This window comes from Leptidea sinapis, chromosome Z (assembly GCF_905404315.1).
Source record: "Leptidea sinapis chromosome Z, ilLepSina1.1, whole genome shotgun sequence".
Taxonomy (NCBI): domain Eukaryota; kingdom Metazoa; phylum Arthropoda; class Insecta; order Lepidoptera; family Pieridae; genus Leptidea; species Leptidea sinapis.
In genome coordinates, this window is record NC_066312.1 from 24,063,335 (window position 1) to 24,081,075 (window position 17,741).

Sequence of the window (17,741 nt, forward strand, 5' to 3'; positions counted from 1 at the left end):
ATAGTATGACAGCTTTTGTTAAATTATAAATATGGCTAACTGAACTTTTGTATGTGCGTGAATTCGAGTAAATTGACAAAATATATTCAAATGTTAAGCAGTTTTATCATACTTTATGAGCATCAATTTTTAAACGCTTAAATCGTTTCGTGCGAGATTCGAGCAAATGGCACTCAATCTATTGGGTTAGTGAAATTCTTTACATCCCTCTTTTGCTACCAACTGGCACCAATTCTCTTTTACTATCTCGTGTACGGAAAAGCTGAAAAATATTTTACAGATTTGCGGTGTTAATAAGTATCAACTATCAATAGGTAAATAGAACTAATTTCACGTTCTTATGAGCTGTTCATATTCACTGGCAATGACTTTCCTTATACAAAATACAATATTGCTAAGCATTGATTTTCATTTCCTTTTTCCTTTTATATGTCTCATTCTGACATGCGGGAGGGAAAGGGATTTTGAATACTTGTAGATAATTGTACCATATTAAATGAAAAAATATTTGTTTTACTAAATTATTTACGCTTTTTGCCAACCCATTCTGTATAAAAAAAAACTTACCGGTGCTAAGTCATCTCCACACCATCTTTTTTTGCGTCGTGAACGTATTATTATTATCAACACATATTAGTATTATTATACACACTTAGACTTGGTGATTGACACACGACTAAGGAGAATAGTTTGCTTACCTACATTGTCTTTAAGCGCACTTTTGCCGTTCCGCTTTCAGACTACGAATGATATATCCATATGTTTAGAACGTCAATGGTTTAAGTATAGTATTTTCTTTGATTAAAGCGAGTGTAAAACATTTAAAAAAACACTTATAAAGGATAAAAACATGTGTTATTGTAACTCGAATTTTTACCTTTTCAGAGCACGTTTTCATAGAGGTTTCATAGACGAACGTAAAAATACAGCTACAATTCTATGCGTTTTGATCCTTTAAAAAGTGTTTTATTTACCATAGTAGTTAGCCGTAGCATGTAATGGAACTTGATTTTAACCAGATCCTACACCAGAACGAAGTGAAAACAGCAGTTATTCGGGAGACACATTATCAGATACTGGTGCAGTAAGAGGAGATAGTTCAGATGATAGTTTGAATTATGATTTGGGGATGCAAACTGCGGCCCAACCGACATTTTTAAGTAGTAAGTAACTTTAAAAAAAATTAAGAAGATTTTTTTATAGAATATTATTACTTTTGGTCCAGCACTAGCGTTACCATTTAAATACATAAAAATACGCAATTATTTTTATACTTTTTAGTGCATATTATATCTATTGTTTTGGAATAGTGTTTTTGACGTTGGTTGTTTTTTGTTAATTTATTAATATAGTCGATACGATAGTTTCATTCATAGTTCCTCTCAATATAGAAGTAACATTATAATTAATGTGTGCGTGAGCGTCGCGTACTTACATTCGCCAACACGCACACAGACAGCCAAATAATGGTTCTAGTGAATAGACATTTCCCTAAATCAGTGAATTGTAAGAAATACTAGATTATAATCTAGGTTTGGCGAATTTAGGTCTTGAATTATTTGTGGAATTCCAGAGAAGGTTTAAAAGGTGAAGATATAGGAAAATGCTGCTATATTAAATAAAAACAACAAATTTGTTTTTCCTTTGATGTGTCCATACATAATTTCTATGAGAGAATTTATTGACGCACGGTTTGACAGTTCTGCTGTGAAACAATTTCATTACGACAGCAGAGTGCATATTTTACGAAGTAATTTTTGATGTTATGATATATTATTGACAAATTCATATAAAAACATTATTTTATTTATTATATACAGAACAACGTCTGTCGGGTCAGCTAGTATGTAATGAGAAAGAAGAAAAAAATATAAATTAAGAATTTGATAAAAACGTCACATATTTAATTATTCTTACAACAATTTTTGAAGTGTAAGTAAAGAAGGTCTTTAGAATCGTTGTTTTTTGTAACTCGATGAAACAAAAAAGCGAGACAATAGAGGCGCTGTTCCCAGCTATATCCTAGGTTTTCTAATGTGCAGAGAATGAATTTGGGATAATTTTTGAAATCCAAAATTATGATTTCATCAATATGGATATCGTATCCATGGTTCTCGAGAGTGCAGACATTTGACTACTCAAACTAACGTTCGGCCCCACCAAGTATAATATAATATTAGCCATGAAGGAGTGACTGAGCCATACTTTTGTGAAAAATGTATCAAATTATCAGCATAAGTGTATCAAGATGCCATTCTTGAGAAGGTATTGAAGCCCCTTAACATCATGTTCAATAACCAAAAATGGTCCTTCCAGCAAGACTCGACGCCGGGTCATAAAGCTTGGTCTACGCAGTCGTGGTTGGAAACGAACGTTACGGACTTCCTCAGAGCTGAACACTGGCCGTGGTCTAGTCCCGATTTTAATCGCTGGATTATGATTAATGGCCAGTTTTAGAGAGTGTGGCTTGCTATAAGCGCCGTGATAATTTGGAGTCCCTTAAACAATCGAAAGAGTGCCTGCTTCTATTGATAACTGGCCTCAACGTTTAAAGAAATGTATTGCAGCCAATGGAGACCATTTCGAATAAGCTTTTGAATAAAAACTTCTTTAGTCGTGACTTGGGGGTTACTCAGGATATTTTTCTGAATTCTATTGAAACAATGTTTAACTGAGCCCTCGCATGCGTTCGAGCTTACGCCAAATAACGGAGGAAATTTAGGAAGAAATTTGTCAACCATTATTTTTCTTTTTTCTATCTTAAGTTTTTTTACAACAAGACTACAAAATATAATAATACAATATATTTTATATGTTAAAATATACAAAATATGCAGATGTGATTGTGTGAAAAATTCATGAAATTTCACACAACGTTTTACGTTAAATTGTCGGTTACGTTTTGCATTGTTAACGATACACGAATTTAAAGTTAAATACTAAAACCAAAAAACAAGTTTGAGAAACATGTCATAACTCTGAATCATTAATAATTGTGGTATTAAGCGGAGACCCTTGTCATCTATCCACAAGATTAATAAAATGTAAATTTGCACCACAAACACCTTGCAGTTTGCACATTCAGTGAAAACACCGATTTTCTATTCCAGACCTCACCTATGTTTGAATCTTTTGATAAAATAATTATATTTATTTACCATTCAATTTCATCAATTCATTCAAGTCATATTTAACAATACGACTTACAGCAGATTTAGATTTACTCCTGTTGTCACCTGCTCATACCAACAAAGTACCCAAAGCGTAGAAACGCAATCACACCAATGGTTGATGTAATGGCGATATGTGATATAATAATAGTACTTTTATATTATACATTATCATAACTTACCGTTTAGAGGTTACTTTTATGTTTGAGCATATCTCTATATGTGAACTCGTAATCTTCATATTTTTCTATGTATTTTACACAATCCTCGTAATTTTTAGTCATTTTTTTGATCAGATTCCACTCAGTTATAAAAATTCATTATCGCTTGAACTTAGTCCGATAGTGCTAAGAATAACCCTAACTAAGTATTCAACATAAACAAAAAGGATTTTGCACATATTTAACACCAATTAATAAAATATTTTTTTACTAGGCAAAGAATAATGATCTGGCTGTGATCTCCCGAAAACGTGGGTTTGACAAATATATTACTAGGGACAGCCAATATTATTGACAGCTACACATACGGATAATATTGGGACTTATCTCAAGTTAACACAACCGGAGATAGACTGAATATTGGGAACGGCCGGCTGTTTAAAGTTACCATACCAAATGTCAAAAATTTTAATGCGAGTGTTTTGTTAAGCGGAAAAGTGATTAAAACCCGTGGAAACTGCTATATTTCTTGGCATTGCTCTGCATTCCAAATTACAATGGGTCACCCATATTGAAGGATTGGCTAATAGACTTAGTTCTGCAGCATACGGTTAAAAATTTAATAAAATTAACCGACGTAGATACGGCGCGATTAGTTTACTTTAGTTGTTGTCATAGTATTATGACCATAGGTTATATTACTATGGGGCTATGCTGCCGATATAAATACCATCTTTGTGCTACAGAAGAGGTCAATTTGCGCTATTAATAACATAGGTCTTAAAGAATCATTGAGAGAGAAAAATTAAAGAAATAAACTTCTTGACTGTTGCCTCTCAATATATTCTTGATAATGTTATGTATGGACATGGGAACATAAGTGAATTTGCTAGAAACTGTCATAGCCATAATGCTAACACCAAGAACGAAGATAAACCTATAATGCCTTCTACTCAGCTAAGTCGGGTTAGTAAGTCTTTTGCGGGGCGTTGTATATGTTCTTACAACAAGATCCCAGATAATATTAAAAACAAAATTAATGTATTACGAAATTCAAAAGAATTGTTGAACGTTTGTGTGGTCAACTACTTTCTTAATGGTACCACTGATTGGGAATTGAGCGACCGCCCACAGTCTATTAAATAATAAATTTTATCTACACCCATGCTTTAGGTCCTCTATTATTGATTCTGAAACAGTTAGCTTATTGCCAACATTAAAACATCCAATGTCCTAATAAGCATTACATCATCCAAACGAGTGTTGTAAAGTTGTACTAATTTCATAACAACACTCCATTGTTATTTTTTTTCAATCCCTTCATGCACCAGAGTTTCAACAGACAGCCACATACTTATTGCTCGAGGCGTGGTATGAATGCGATCTAAATGAATTTCAAAAAAAGAACATTTTCGTTTACGCGCGTTCCACAGTACCAAAACGTCGCGCGCCGCGCCGTAAAGAAAATAGTAAGTTATTCGAATTCCCGCCATTTTTCTTAGATATTTATTGTGTTGTTTACAAAAAATAACTGATTCAAGTTTTGACAGCTCTACACCAGATATTTAAAACGCTGCAATGTAATTTCTACTAAAATAAATAATTCTTTCATAAACACTTAGTTTATTTGTATGTAATCAGTAATGGATGATATTAGGTTTGTTTCCTTACTAGGACTGACTGAATTAATGTTAGCAGTAAGCTAACCGTTTCAGAATATTTTTTCATATTATGAGTGCAGAAAGGTCTTGTATGCAACTGTTGATAATTAGGTATTAAAAGACTCATGTGATACTATTATGACTGCCCCTTGCATACATAACTATTATTGTACGATTTTACATTGTAACCATATGTTAAAATATAAAAAAGATGTCCGCTGAATTAGTTGCGCCCGTTCTTCTCAGGTCTGAGGCATACTTTTTGGAATGTTTTTTTTTTAATAATGGGCGAAACGAGCAGGACGTTCAGCTGATAGTAATTTATTTATTACTAACGCCCTGCCCATTACAATGCAGTGCCGCTCAGGATTCTTGAACCCTAAAAATTCTTAGCGGCACTACAATTGCGCTCGTCACCAGAGACATCAGATGTTAAGTCTCATTTGCCCAATAATTTCACTAGCTACGGCGCCCTTCAGACCGAAATACAAAATGGTTACACATTACTGCTTCATGGCAGAAATAGGCACCCATAATCTAGCCGGCATCCTGGGCGAAGGAACCCCCCACTGGTGGGTGGTAGTTTTTGACTTTCAATAAGTGATTTCTTACTTCGAACTCATAATAAAATGAAAGTCTGTTATATTCTGTACACATTAAAACAAAGATAATGTCGATAGTGCCGTGCTATGCGGACGTGTTTCATTTTTGTTTTTTTTTTTAATTTTACCCAATATTTGGTAAGTTGCTATTTTTGGATTATATCTAAATTATATTTCCAAGACATGAGAATAACTATAATACTGTGATATATAGTTTTTGGTAATACAAATTCGACTTGAAATAACGCCCGTTCAATTTTATCGCATTCTTCTATGTCTTTCGGAATGAATATCTCTAATTATTATTATGAAAACTTGTATTTTTTAGTTTTGTTTTAGAAAGAACATATAAATATGATTATAAAACCATGAACACTTGCCACTTTTAAAGCGAGTGTAATTGTGACATTGTTCATTATTAAATTTAACAAAATTAACTTTATTATTTATATTATTTTATTAACTTTATTATTTTCACTAGATCCTGCACCTGAATCTGATGAATCAAGCGAAATTCTGCATGTAAGAGATTGGCAAAATTTTCTTTTCTGTAAGTAACATTCTAAGAAGTTATTTATTAGTTTCGAGATTTCTAACACAGCCAAACTGATTATAATCCGACAAATATTTAGCAGTTAATTCTTATTCAAATATTTTATTCAAAATTGGTAAATCATTTAATGAAATTCAAAATCTACTAAAAAGAAAACATATCTAAAGTGAAAAGATTAGGTTCGAGAAACTCAGTGTATTGTACGCAGGTTGGAGTTTAAATAAACAAATTCGTATATTTCTTCGATTTGTTGTGAAAATTTATATATAGTTTTACTACAGTATTTGTTTGATGCCTCACCCCTCCCCATCCCGTTAGCCTCTTGCCCGTTTGCCCCCTTTTATATAAAAAAAAATATACCATGACCTTTTCAGAGCACGCTTTCAGAGAGGTTTCGTGAACAAATAAAATAATATTAAAAGTGTAACAATTACGTAAAAATAATGTAAAACCTCAGTTACAATTATCGATGTTATTATGTTTATGACGTGCAAATTATACAAAATATAGTATATTATACTTAGGCTGGCCATAAAAACTGTTAGAATAAAATATAAACATAATATTACATTTGAATATGCAATCTGTCATTTTTATATGTTTGTTCATTGAGTTTTCTCGTTTTGGCGCCAATACAGTAAAACAAATAGCACGTATTATGTTTTTGTCTTCAGTTTTTAACACAATATTTTTGATAGTTTCAAGGTGTTTTCTTTACACAATATTTCATTTAATTTTTAAATATTTTAAATAGATATTTAATTTTGAATAATAATGATTAGGTTTATAATTCTTTCCAACTATATTCAGTACTATTTACACGGAGTGGAATTGATCATCAGCTAATGTTTAGTGTTTGGTACTAGAGATAAAAGTCACACTTAATTAATTTAATGTTAAAGTTTTCCGACTGTCTATGAAATTAACAATGTCGTTGTTACGCATTTTATACCAATACTGCATGGAAAAGCTAGTTTTAAGGATTTCGACTGCTTCGGGGGAGACAGAGGAGGTTGGTGTCAGTGTTGGCTAATTTTGTTTTAATAAAATATCTGGTGAATTTACCGCTTGTAATTCGATATTCTACGTAACTCAAATCGTATAAAATGCACTAAGTGTCTTCGTGTTCCATCTCGAATGTATCACCAATGAACCAACCCTACCGCGAGCAAACTGGAAATGTCGTATTTATGAAGCTGCAGCGCGCAAAGGCGGTGATAACTCAAATACGCAAGTCAAGCCCCATCAGTCGAGTATTATTGAAGTCGATGTCAACACCCAGAGCTAAATACGAGTTAAACAAGCAGTGATAAAAGCTGTGACACTGCTATTCTGACTGAGAAAAAAAATCTTCGTATCGACATGTTTAATAAGTTAGGTTATATAGGTTATAGGTTATCACGGGCTATTATCCGCAACTCGACGACTACAGCGCGCCTATTTTGCGTGGTGAGGAGGGCGGCTAATCCTGCCACCCCAGTTCTTCAAGGTAATGTATCAAACCTCTGATGTCACCCATGACCTCGGGGAGAGTCCTCGGTGACCCCAGATGTTTGGCCCGGTATGTGGCCACACTCCTACACTCTAAAATGACGTGTGCGGCCGTTTCATCCGCCTCCATGCAGGCTCTGCACAGTGGGCTGTCGGTGACACCTATATTGAACAGATGCTTGTTAAAAGGGCCGTGTCCCGTTAGTACATGAGTTATTTTCCGTAACCTAGGTCGTGGAAGTTTTACTAGCTTGCGAGAGAGCTTGGGGTCTATTTGAGGTAGAGCTTCTTTTGCTTGTCTACACCCACTTACTTCCATCCAGTACTTATTATGTAATTCCTTGGTGTGTTGGCGTATTACCGTCGTAGGCCAGCTAGGCGGGAGAGGGATACTTGGTTCTGGTCCTTTTGCTGTCATCGCTGAGCCTCTCCTGGCCAATTCATCAGCGGCATCATTCCCTCGTGAGTTACTGTGACCCTTTATCCATTGAAGAGTTACTTGGTTGTTATTTTCGCATAACTCCCTCAGACACTGGTGACAGTTGTATATTAGCTTAGAGGTGATAGTGTGGCTTTGTAGGGCTTGTAGTACTGATTTGCTATCTGAAAGGATGCGGATGGAGTAGTCTTTTACCTTTCGAGTCAAAGTAGCTGTGACTGCTTCTATGATGCCCATGCATTCTGCTTGGAAGACAGTGTTATGAGCTCCTAGTGATGCAGCTATTCTTATATTTAGGTCATCCGAGAACACTCCGTATCCCGTGCCCGACCTTGTCTTTGAGCCATCTGTGAAAATCAAAATCGTTGTGGAGACCCTCTCCTCCCCATTGCAACAAGGCGGGAAAGATCCCATCAGGTCCTGCTGACTTAAAGGGGTGAAAGGAATTTATAGCCCACTTTGTTTTATCGGTTATCACCAACTTGTGTGCTTGTTGGCAGTCAGCTTCCTCAGCGGTTATGTTTTCATTTACCCACTCTATATGCTGCATTATTTTGCATCCTGGAAAGTGAGTTTCCGTTAGGACTCGCTCTGTTTCCTCTGGTGAGTTGGTAAATGTACCATCAGGTTTCAGCAGGGATCCGAGGATTTGCCTGGGTTGGTAAGAGATTAATTTCCTTGCCCTGTTGGCCTGGTTATGGCATTGGATGCTACTGCAAAATTTACGCCAGCTTTCTGATCTTCTGTATCTGATGCGTTTCTTGTATTCAGACTTACACTCTTTGTAGATGTCCCAGTCGTATTGATCGCCTGTGTTCATTGCGCGGTTCAGATGTCTCCTCACTTTTTTCCTGAGCCTTTCTAATTCAGGTCCCCACCAGATCTGGGGTCTTGGTCTGTCTGATTGAGGGCTGGTGAGGGGACATGTAGCATGATAACTGGCAGTCATGAATTCGTATGTTTGTGCTATTTGGTTTTCGATGTTATCTACTCCGATTATCCTGGCTGGGAGTGTTTCGTCTTTTAGACGCGATTCCATCATCAACTTGTACTGAGTAAGATTCGTTCTGCGGGGTTTCCTCTTGGGAGGTGGTGTAGTGATGTTTACCTCCAGGTTAAAAAGTATCCATCTGTGGTCTGAGCAGGATGCTTCTTTCGACACATGCCAATTGGATATAGAATCAGACATTCCCTCTGTTGCTAAAGTGATGTCTATAATTGTTTTGCTCCTCCTGTTTACAAAGGTGGGTTCTGAACCTACATTTAAAATATTAAGGTTAGTAGAAAAAAGGTATTCAGTGAGTTGCTTACCCCTTTCGTTGGTTGTTTGCATGCCCCAGAGCGGGTGATGTGCGTTGCAGTCTGCAGCCACAATAAGCTCGCTCTTGGTTGTCTCGCAGTAGTTCACCAGTTTGACAAGTTCTTCCGGCGGTGGGTCTTCCCCGTCAGGCATATAGACAGAGGCGACCACTATCGCTCTCTGGTGAGTTGGAAGGATGTGTTTGTCCAGTATTTTTATTGCGCATAAGTTAGGGGTTGCACATATAGATTGTTAGAAATGTAGATACAGGCTCTAGGATTTTCTGGTCCTGAGTAATGTATAAGCTTACCTCCAATATTGGAGAGATGGCATATTCGGCCCCGCCTAACCTACGGCTCCTGGATTAGGGCGAGAGCTGTAGGGTTATCCTCCAACCATTTCCGAAGTTGGGCCGTTGCGGTTTCGCTATGGTGGAGGTTTATTTGGATGGTGCTGTACTTAGAAGGGGATGCCATCTTTGGATAGCACACCCTCCTCGCCATCCCCGATGCAGAGCTCTTCAATGCCCTTGGTGCAGTCGGCATCACCTTTGGTGCCCGCCGCCAGAAGCTCTTCGAGCTCCTTTAGGCTGTCGAGCGCTTCCTCCGAGGGAGAGCTAGTGGCGCAGTTGCCGTCTGCTGGGTCAATTGTTTGAGCGTCCATGGGTTCCGGCAGTGCATCACTGTCGTCTATACTATTCCCTGTTGCTGCCATTGCCTCACCGTTTGTATCCTTAGAGGGGGGGGTCTCGGTGTATTTACCTCCTGGCCCCTGGAACTTCAGATATACGAGCCCAGCATGAATGAAAGCTGGCGCTCATGCTCCAAGATTTTGGGAATTTGGTCCTCCGGGATGCTTACCACGATGAAGCTGTGGTCGTTGTGGTGATGAAGGGCGTGTAACAACCAGCTGTCTACTTTGGCCCAAGAGTTTTGGAACCGTAGCATCCCGCCGATTGCTTTGGTGTCCTTCCATTCACCTGGTAGTAGAATGCCACACCTGACGCGGTTGGGAATTACCCAGATGTTCTTTACTGCCAGGGTGTCACCGTTAGGGAGTTGGATTTCCGGGACAGCCGTTTTCAGCCACTCCAATGTTTTAAGATTAGAGCACCACAGTTTTAGGACGCCCCCATCATAGACGGGTTTGCCCAGAAACGCAGGCCCTTCTCTGTCTTCACTCATAGCGGCCATCATGGCTGTCATGAGCTTATCTTCAAGCTTACTTTGTATAAGCTGTGCCATATTTGCGTCAATATGCCCCGTAGAGGTAGATGTTATAGCCACAACAGGGTCGGTTTTCGCGGCGTTGGCGATGTTTAATAAGTTAAAACTACAGGTTGGAAATTTGAGTCTTTCATTCTTGTATTGAGCAACCTTAAAAGAGAAGTGAGTGAGCTTGGTCTAAAAATGTCGACAATCCGGTCGGAGTTCGATGGTCATATATCGACGGTGGGCGTGTTGCAAGCCGACACTCAAAGAAACAAGACCATCTTAGTCAAACAATACTCAAAAATCGCTGCATTTGAGTCTTCACTTGATGAATTAAAATCATCACAAAACTTAATTTTCCGCTCAATTTGAAGAAGTGACTGTAGATTTTAAAAAGTACATGAATACAATGACAGAAATGCGCAGTACATTGGACGACAAGCTGCTGACTCATTTGCAGTCTAATGTTAACATCTCTAGGAGTTGCACGTGGAAATACAAGCGGTCCCGGAGCGTAAAAACGATAATATTCAAGGTACATTCCATTTTCAGAGGATTCAATTTCATGTGCCGAAAATGAATATGTACTCAAACTGTCCCCGTTACATAATCGTCACTTTACAGTCACCTAGACTTCGAGATAATGTCAGTCAGCAACACTAGATACAATAAATTGCACTCAGAAGAGCTATGCTTACCTCTCTGGACCTAGGAGTTAATGGAGAAAAATGCTTTGGATGTGTAACGGAGCATCTCACCCTATCTCATCTTATGCTGCGGCACGAAAATTTAAAAGAGAGAAAAAATACAAATCTGAATGGAAATTGGAAAATATTCATTCGTAAAAATGATAGAAGTCATGCGATATATTACAATAGATACAACTTTGTTGTTATAAAATTTATTGTATATCCTATTTAAGTATATAAAAATGAATTTCTGTTGGATAGTCTCGTTAAATCTCGAGAATGGCTAGACTGATTTGGCTAATTTTGGTCTAAAAGGTACATATGAAAATCCTCCGAAAGAAAATATATTCAAAAATTTGGTTTTTCCTTTGATGTGTCCCCCGTCATTCAGAAATCAAATTGAAAGAGTAGTTAAAATTGAATAACAAATTAGAATGTTTATATCTTTCTTACTCTCAGGAGGTAAAACATAAACTTAATTTTAGCTAACTATAGTTGGTAGATTCACTGAAGTTGTTAATTATCTATCAGATTGTTTTTATGTAGATTGATAAATCATAAGTTTTGTCACAAATTAAATTTCCGAACCTAACCATAATATTTGACATTTGACAACCAATATGTCGATCCATCTTCTATGTCGATTTATACCTTGGACAAAGAGTGCATCCTTCTATCTTTGTGAGTGGCGATAACAGCAACGTGCACGAGAACTTTCTTTACTTCAGTTATCCTTTGTGATAGTGACACTTCACTGCTAAGTGCGCGAAAACTTTGCTCGCTTTGTTTAAACACAATTAACGATGCCGAGGAGAAGACGACCTCACTTATGTCGTCGCAGTCAATCAAATGTGCGAAGAGCTACCTCACGTGCTAACTGCAATGTTGACCAGAGAGAGACAGATCAGGAAAATAGTCGTATTGCTACGTAAGCAATTCTGACAGTGAGTCAGTTCTTTAGTGAGTGACAATGAAGTAGATAGGCTTAGAATGCAACGAGATCGTGCACATCAAACACAATAACAGCGAGCACGACATAATGAAATTGAGCGATCCCGCAGACCTAGACGCAGGGCTCCTGTGATTCTGGAACGAGCTGCATTCCACTAAGATCTGGCAATATCTCAAATTATTATTATGAAAACTTGTATTTTTCAGTTTGTTTTAGAAATAACATATAAAGATGATTATAAAACCATGAACACTTGCCACTTTTAAAGCGAGTGTAATTGTGACTTTGTTCATTATTAAATTAAAAAAAAAAAAAAATTCTTTTATTCAGCCCGAGGTTTTGTGCATAAATAAAATAATAATAAAAATGTAACTTTATTACTAATATTATTTTATTAACTTTATTATTTTTACTAGATCCTGCACCTGAATCTGATGAATCAAGAAAAAGTCTGCATGTAAGAGATTGGCAAGGATTTTTTTACTGTAAGTAACATTCTAAGAAGTTTTTTATTACTTTCCAGATTTCTAACTCAGCCAGACTGATTATAATCCGACAAATATTTAGCAGTTAATTCTTACTCAAAGTGGGCAAATCATTTAATGAAATTGAAAATCTACTAAAAAGAAAAAATATCTAAAGTGAAAAGAATAGGTACGAGAAACTCAGTGTGTTGTGTTTAAGTGCGCAGGTTGGAGTTTAAATAAACAAATACGTAAATTTCTTATATTTGTTGTGAAAATTTATATATCGTTTTACTACAGTATTTGTTTGATGAACGCGAGTGCGATTAAAACATGTGTAATTGTGATTGTGACTTTATATTCATTTTTACGTAAAAGTTAAATTTATCTCCCTTAACGGCAACGCATTTCTTGATACACCTGTTGTTGCGATGTCCATGGGGGGTTGCCTCACCGCTCCAATCCCGTGAGCCTCTTGCCCGTTTGCCCCCTTTTATATAAAAAAATATATTATTATTTTATTTAACCCACATTTCGTGAACTTTTCAGAGCACGCTCTCAGAGAGTTTTCGTGAACAAATAAAATAATATCAAAAGTGTAACAATTACGCAAAAATAATGATAAACCTCAGTTACAATTATCGTTGCGCTAGAGTACTGTGATATTTTTTATGCATTTTTGAAGTAAATCTTTTTTATCGATGTATGAGAGAAATGTTATATTTCACGCAAAATTATGATTTAAACATTATGGATATCGTATCCGAGATTCTCGAGGCTGCACAGAACGAATTTGGGATCATTTTTGAAATCCAAGATGGCTGCCGCGCAAAATTATTTTTTCAACAATATGGGTATCGTATCCGAGGTTCTCGAAGGTGCAGAGAACGAATTTGGTATCATTTTTGAAATCCAAGATTTGTTAAAATAAATTCGACTTGAAATAACGTCCATTCAATTTTAATTAGGACTTTGAAGTGTCGTTTCTATTGTCTGTTTTTTTAGGATTTTTTTATTTTGTAATATGTTGAAATATTTTTACATTACTCAAAACCTATCGAAAAATATATTTCAGCAGTAATTTTGGCTAAATATAGCATAGTTACATATTAAAACATACATAAGCAATCTCGCACTTCAAGGTCGATCAAGGTCAAGGCATTCTTCTATGTCTTTCGGAATGAATATCTCAAATTATTATTATGAAAACTTCTATTTTTTAGTTTTGTTTTAGGAAGAACATATAAAGATGATTATAAAACCATGAACACTTGCCACTTTTAAAGCGCGTGTAATTGTGATATTGTTCATTATTAAATTTAACAAAAATTTTATTACTGATTAATTTAGCCCGAGGTTTCGTGTATAAATAAAATAATAATAAAAATGTAATTATTATCCAAAAACGAATGTAAAAGCACAATTACAGTTACACGTTTGTTAATCCATTAAAAGTGTATTATTTACCATTGTAGTATTTATGATTAGCTGTAGCATGTAACTTTTTTATTTCCATTAGATCCTCCACCTGAATCTGCTGAATTAAGAGAACGTTTGCATGCAAGAGCCTCTCAAGAATTTTTTAAAGGTGAGTAACATTCTAAGAAGTTTTTTTTTAGTTTCGAGATTTCCAACTCAGCCAGACTGATAATAATCCGACAAATATTTAGCAGTTAATTCTTATTCAAATATTTTATTCAAAGTTGACAAATCATTTAATGAAATTCAAAATCTACTAATAAGAAAAATATCTAAAGTGAAAAGAATAGGTCCGAGAAACTCAGTATATTGTGTTTAAGTACGCAAGTTGAATTTTAAATAAACAAATACGTATATTTCTTCTATTTGTTGTGAAAATTTATATATTGTTTTACTACAGTATTTGTTTGATGAACGCGAGTGCGATTAAAACGTGTGTAATTGTGACTGTGACTTTACATTCATTTTTGCGTAAAAGATAAATTTATCTCCCACCTTAAAGGCCGGAATCGCATTTCTTGATACACCTGTTGTTGCGATGTCCATGGGCGGTTGCCTCACCCCTCCCCATCCCGTGAGCCTCTAGCCCGTTTGCCCCCTCTTATATATAAAAAAATATATTATTATTTAATTCAACCCACGTTTCGTGACCTTTTCATTTTCATGCTTTGAGAGAGCTTTCGTGTACAAATAAAATAATATTAAAATTGTAACAGTTACGCAATAATGTACCACCTCAGTTGCATTTTTTTTTATTTATTTATTATGTAAAACAGAATTACAATTTATTATTATATAACAGGCCAAATATTTTATAATTATTCGCTGTTGTTATGTTTATGACGTGCAAATTATACAAAATATATTATATTATACTTACACTGACCATAAATACTATTACAATTAAAAATAAACAAAATATTACATTTGAATATGGAATCTGTCATTTTTATATGATTGTTCATTGAGTTTTCTCGTTTTGGCGCTAATACAGTAGGACAAATTGCACGTATTATGAACGTAGATGTTTCAAGGTGTTTTCTTAACACAATATTTCATTTAATTTTTAAATATTTAAATAAATATTTAATTTTGAATAATAATGATTAGGTTTTACATTCGTTCCAACTACTCGTATATTCAGTACTATTACACGGAGTGTAATTGATCATCAGCTACTGTTTAGTGTTTGGTACTAGAGATAAAAGTCACACTTAATTAATTTAATATTAAAGTTTTCTGACTGCCTACGAAATAAAAATATTCTTGTCACGCATTTTACACCAATACTGCATGGAAAAGCTAGTTTTATGGATTTCGACTGCTTTGAAAACTAAATACATTAAATTTACCGTACCAAATGTCAAAAATGTAAATGCAAATGTTTTGTTAAACGGAGAGGTGATAGAACCGATGGAATCTGCTATATTTCTTGGCATAACTCTAGGATTGGCGAACAGACTTAGTTCTGCAGCATTCGCGGTTAAAAAGATTAGACAATTAACTGACATAGATACGGCGCGACTAGTATACTTTAGTTATTTCCATAGTATTATGTCCTACGGTATATTGCTATGGGGCAACGCTGCCGATGTTAATACAATATTTGTGCTGCAGAAGAGGGCTATTCGCGCTATTTATAACCTAGGTCCTAAAGAATCATTGTGAGCAAAATTCAAAGAAGTTAACATCTTGACTGTTGACAAATTAACTTCTCAAGATATTCTTGACAATGTAATGTATGTTCATAGGCATATAAGTGAATTTGCCAGAAACTGTCATAACCATAATGTTAACACCAGTAACAGACATAAACTTATGATGCCTACTACTCAGCTAAGTCAAGTTAGTAAGTCTTTAGTGGGGCGATGTATATGCTTTTACGACAAGATCCCAGAAAATGTTCAAAACAAAAGTATTACGTTATTCAACAGAATTGTTAAAAAATGTTTGTGTGTTAAAGGTGACTATAACATACGATACCACAGATTGGGAATGGAGTGACTGCCCTCAGGCTACTAAATAATAAGATTAATTGTACAATATTACTTTGTAAACATATTTATTCGATGAAAAATAAAAAGCCCGCTAAGTTTGTTGCGCCCATTCTTCTTAGGTCTGAGGCATTTATTTTGGAATATGTGGTAGTTTTTGACTTTCAATAAGTGATGTCACATCCTATTTCAAATAAAAATATTTGAATTTGAATTTGGGGGAGACAGAGGAGGTTGATGTCAGTGTTGGCTAATTATTTTTTAATAAAATATCTGGTGAATGCTCCGCTTGTAATACGATATTCTACGTAACTCAAAAGCGTATACAATGCATTAAGTGTCTTAGTGTGTCCATCTCGAATGTATCACGAATGAACCAACGCTACCGCGAGCAAACTGGACTTGTCCTATTTGTATAGCTGCAGCGCGCAAAGGCCGAGATAACTCAAATACGCAAGTCAAGCCCTATCAGTCGAGTATTATTGAAGTCGATGTCAATACTCCAGAGCTAAATACGAGTTAAACAAGTAGTGATTAAAGCTTTGACAGTGCTGTTCTGACTGAGATAAAAAATCATCGTATCGACATGTTTAGTAAGTTTAAACTACAAGATGGAATCTTGAGTCTTTGAAAGTCACTCTTGTATTGAGCGACCTTAAAAGCGAATCGAGTGGGGAGAGCTTGGTCTAAAAATGTCGACAATCGGAGTTCGACGGTCTTATATCGACGGTGGGCGTGCTGCAAGCCGACACTCAAAGAAATGAGACCATCTTGGTGAAACAAAACTCGAAAATCGCTGCATTTGAGTCATCACAAAACTTTATTTCCGCTCAATATGATGAAGTGACTGTAGGTTTTAAAAAGTACATGAAAACAATGCCTGAAATGCGCAGTACATGTGACGACAAGCTGCTGACTCATTTGCAGTCTTACGTTAACATGCTAGAAAGCATCTCTAGGCGTTGCAACGTGGAAATACAAACGTAGAAGTAAAAACGATAATATATAGGTCAATAATCAAGGTATAGTGAGAAATCTATTTGAAAAACTTTCATTGCAATGAAAAAATGAGCGATTCAAGTTTTGACAGTACTGCAAAAGAACATAATATTCAAGTGAATTTTAATAATTGCACTATAGAAAATGTAAATTACTACTAAAATAAATAATTATTTCATTAATACTTAGTTTATTTGTATATAGTCATTAATGGATGATATTAGGTTACTACTAGGACTGGCTGTTTAAATGTTAGCTAACTGTTTCATCATGAATTCTGGGTGTAGACAAAGTCTTGTATTCAACTGTTGATAATTTGATTTTAAAACTCTAATGTGATACTATTACTACTAGATACTAGTACGACAAAGGTGTTCAAAGCAGTAAGGGAAAGAATTTTAAGAAATCCAGTCAAAAAGCAAAAGATTTTATGTTGGGAGATGAAGATAGCACCTAGAACCATGTTGCTTATTTTAAAAAATGACTTTGGACTTGTAGCCCATAAGAGACGTACTGGTCATTTCTTAACAGATAATTTAAAAAGAATAGGGTTGTAAAATCAAAACAACTGCTGAA

General features: G+C 35.5%; 1 protein-coding gene across 1 annotated transcript in view; it reads left to right on the forward strand.

Moving 5' to 3' along the window:
- The window catches only part of LOC126978721 (uncharacterized), a 95,941-nt gene that overhangs the window by 68,294 nt on the left and 9,906 nt on the right, over positions 1-17,741 (forward strand). The window contains exons 14-17 of the mRNA XM_050827745.1: positions 1,020-1,163; positions 6,076-6,144; positions 12,646-12,714; positions 14,213-14,281. Coding sequence (XP_050683702.1) covers positions 1,020-1,163; positions 6,076-6,144; positions 12,646-12,714; positions 14,213-14,281 — 351 coding nt within the window. The remainder of the gene's footprint in view (positions 1-1,019; positions 1,164-6,075; positions 6,145-12,645; positions 12,715-14,212; positions 14,282-17,741) is intronic.